At 38.9% G+C, this 2,997-nt stretch overlaps 1 protein-coding gene across 1 annotated transcript; it reads left to right on the top strand.

Annotated features, from left to right (window-relative positions):
* Positions 1-564: 564 nt before the first annotated feature.
* On the top strand, positions 565-1,796 carry LOC134460000 (BEN domain-containing protein 6-like). The gene is made up of 3 exons (XM_063212495.1): positions 565-593; positions 1,000-1,204; positions 1,699-1,796. The coding sequence occupies exons 2-3, from the start codon at positions 1,000-1,002 to the stop codon at positions 1,794-1,796; spliced, it is 303 nt and encodes a 100-aa protein (XP_063068565.1). The 5' UTR covers positions 565-593.
* The last annotated feature ends 1,201 nt before the right edge of the window (positions 1,797-2,997 follow it).

Genomic DNA, 2,997 nt, shown 5'->3' with positions numbered 1-2,997 from the left:
AATTAATGTAACATTTTTTTTTAGGGCATCAGTTGTTCAAATTGCAAACAGCTGAAAGACAGACTGCTGGCAATGGAGAGGGACAACCAGAGGCTGATTCGCCAGCTGGACGCAATCCACGGTAAATTTGCTACTAAGTTATTGGCCAGATTTTGTAACATTGGTGATACACGGACAATCCCTGTGTCTCAATTCAAGGTCTGCATACTATGCAGTCCATGAGGAGTGTTTCTGATTGGAGGACTCAAGTCTCGTGACTCAGTCCTTTGTAGTATGCAGACCCTGAATTGAGACACATGGAATGAACGCAGCGCAACACAACGTCCACAGCATACCCACTTCCCCCCCTCCCCTCACTTTATATGTGTCTACTGTACGGACACTTGGTGCCCTATATTTTTTGTCCACCCAGTGCAGCTCTGGCAGCTTTGATTTTTGGCTTGCTGTTAGCAACAGTTTATTTAATGGCATTATGTATTTCAATATTTTATTTGTTTGTCAGTGCTGGAAATGCATAAGCTACTATGTGTGATGGACAAAATTAAACTGCCCCCCCACCAGCCAGCCAGACCCAGGACCCTTCAAGTGATGATGTAAGTGAAGGGTTTGGCACTATGTCATTCAATATGTTCCCATGGAAATAAACCAGCTTGATAATGAAGTAAATAACTGTTTGCTGCCTGCAGCAATGTACAATGCAAACTGAGATCATGATCCCCTCATCCATTTATGGGATTTTAACATAGGAGTGTTCCCAATTGTGCCCCACCATATATACATATATTTTTTTAATTAAAAAAGACGAATAGGTCAGTTATCAACCTGACCTCTCTGTTGTTAGCTCAAAAGATGTTGTATGAAACTTAGTATGCACATTTTGGAAATAACTTGTTGGCTAATTGAAATATTGTTCAAAAGGGTTCTACTCAATATCAGTTTGCACTGTATGTATTTTTGAATGGGCAAGTGCCCCCCCACAAACACCCTATTATTTTTTAGATGGTCATTGGGGAAGGAATTGTTGTGAAAAGAGCTAAGGTCATGAGGTGCAACCACAGCAGTCCCTCAAAACTTGTCTGCGACCTCCTGTCCGTACTTTACACCAGAAGGGAGCTGGCCACAATGTCCTTGACGGGGCAAAAGGGCAGTGCCAAAGAGGCTGTAAAGCCTCCTTTGCCTCCCAACGCACTCAATGCCATATTTGGTAAGTGCCCATCTTGTTTGTCCAATGGGCTGTACTATTCAGACAATTTGCAGTTTTCAGTTGTTTATTTTCACCATGGAGGATGTTAAGCAGGTGTGTGAAAAATGCTGTAAATTAAGAGACAACACTTCCAGCTTTCTAAAGTACAGCTTTTTTCTCACATCTGCCTAAAGTCTGTTTTAGAGCTGTCACTAACGAGTATTTTTGACATCGAGTACTCGGTTGCTCATTCCTTCGAGTAATCGAGTACTCTATTTTTTTTTTTTTTTTTTAAATCTTGTCGCTGTCTTACAATTGGAATGGAATGTTGACTGCTCAAAACGTCTCACAAAGTCCCACATCCCATTGCTGTCTACAATGTAAAGAGAAGAATTTTGTGGTTATAGTCATGTGACATACTTAAACGAATATTCGAGGCAAAGAATTCCTCGAGTACTCGAGTAATCGTTGCAGCTCTAGTCTGTTTAATACTAATTTGTGAAATTCCTTTGCAGACTACACACTTCAGAAATTTCCTGGAGCGGATGTGGCCACTCTGCGAGGAGCCATCAGGAATAAACTCAATAACGAGAGCAAGGTGTTCAAGAAGTAAGTTGAGAAATGAATGCAAACACACACAACAGAAAAATTATGCCATTACTCCTGCAAGCAATCACTAATCTATTTTATGTCTGTCTTTCTGTTCCCCTCTCATTTACCTACGCTCATCGCTTCATGTGATATAACACACACACACACACACACACACACAAAATGAATTTAAATAAATAATTAAATAAACTTAACAGTTCTCCTGTTTTTATGGTATCCAGATAAAATCATAAAGCGGATGGTATTAATTTGTTTAACATTTGTTAGAATATGCTATTTATTTTTGATGCGATGACATTTTTGTAAAATAGCGAAACTACAACACCATGGTAAGCAAAAACTATGGTTTTTAAATCCCATGGTAAAAACCAAACAGAATAAACCATGGTAGAATAAACCATGGTAATTGAACATTGAAACCATGGTTAAACCATGGTAATTTGATTAAAATGAACCATGGTAAAACCATGGTTATAGTATGGTTTATGACCATGGTAAACCATGACCCAAAAACTATGATAACCATGGTTAACCAGAAACCATACTAAAACCATAGTTAATTTTCGTAAGGGGAAACTTTCATTTTACGCCGGAACTATCCTTTAAATCGGCATTGCGCGTCATACACGTTTGAAACAAATAGGCTATGGGGACAGCACCGCTTGTGCTTATAAATCGACGTGGATCGTTAAGTCAATATTCCATAAGAATCTTTCACTTGGTGATACAATTACCAAATCAGGTACACAGGTTCTCCAGGTCCTACTCTCCCAGAAAAGGTCGCTATCCAGGTGAAAAAACAAGATGATTAAAGGTGAAAAAAGCTGTTTTCGTCTTGGAATGCCAAGTAATCAAAACATCTAAGTGATGGAAATATTAAAATGTATGAATTCTGACCAGGACAACTTAATAGTATCAATATTTCATCAGATGGCCACCACTTTTCAAAATGGCAGGCCTTACATAACTGAAAATGCATATTTATGACATACAGCTGTCCGATAGCAGGTATTCATTAATACATACTAACCTTGCCATCAGTGTTGGAATACAATGTCGTAAAAACAATTTTGTTTACATTCTGTATTAGAGTGATGTTATAGCACAACCAGGAAACACTGGAGACATCACTGCTGTGAGACTCAGCATGGGGATCAGTGTCGGCTTGTGGTACAATAGCTGTAGTTGTAGTTTACTAACTC

This window comes from Engraulis encrasicolus, chromosome 12, assembly GCF_034702125.1.
Source record: "Engraulis encrasicolus isolate BLACKSEA-1 chromosome 12, IST_EnEncr_1.0, whole genome shotgun sequence".
NCBI lineage: Eukaryota > Metazoa > Chordata > Actinopteri > Clupeiformes > Engraulidae > Engraulis > Engraulis encrasicolus.
This window is presented reverse-complemented; position numbering and strand designations above follow the sequence as displayed.

Excerpts from the sequence above, each read along its gene's own strand:
- LOC134460000 (XM_063212495.1), top strand. The coding sequence starts at position 1,000 with ATGGTCATTGGGGAAGGAATTGTTGTGAAAAGAGCTAAGGTCATGAGG. Across the intron at positions 1,205-1,698 it reads CGCACTCAATGCCATATTTG|ACTACACACTTCAGAAATTT; the intron begins GTAAGTGCCCAT and ends ATTCCTTTGCAG.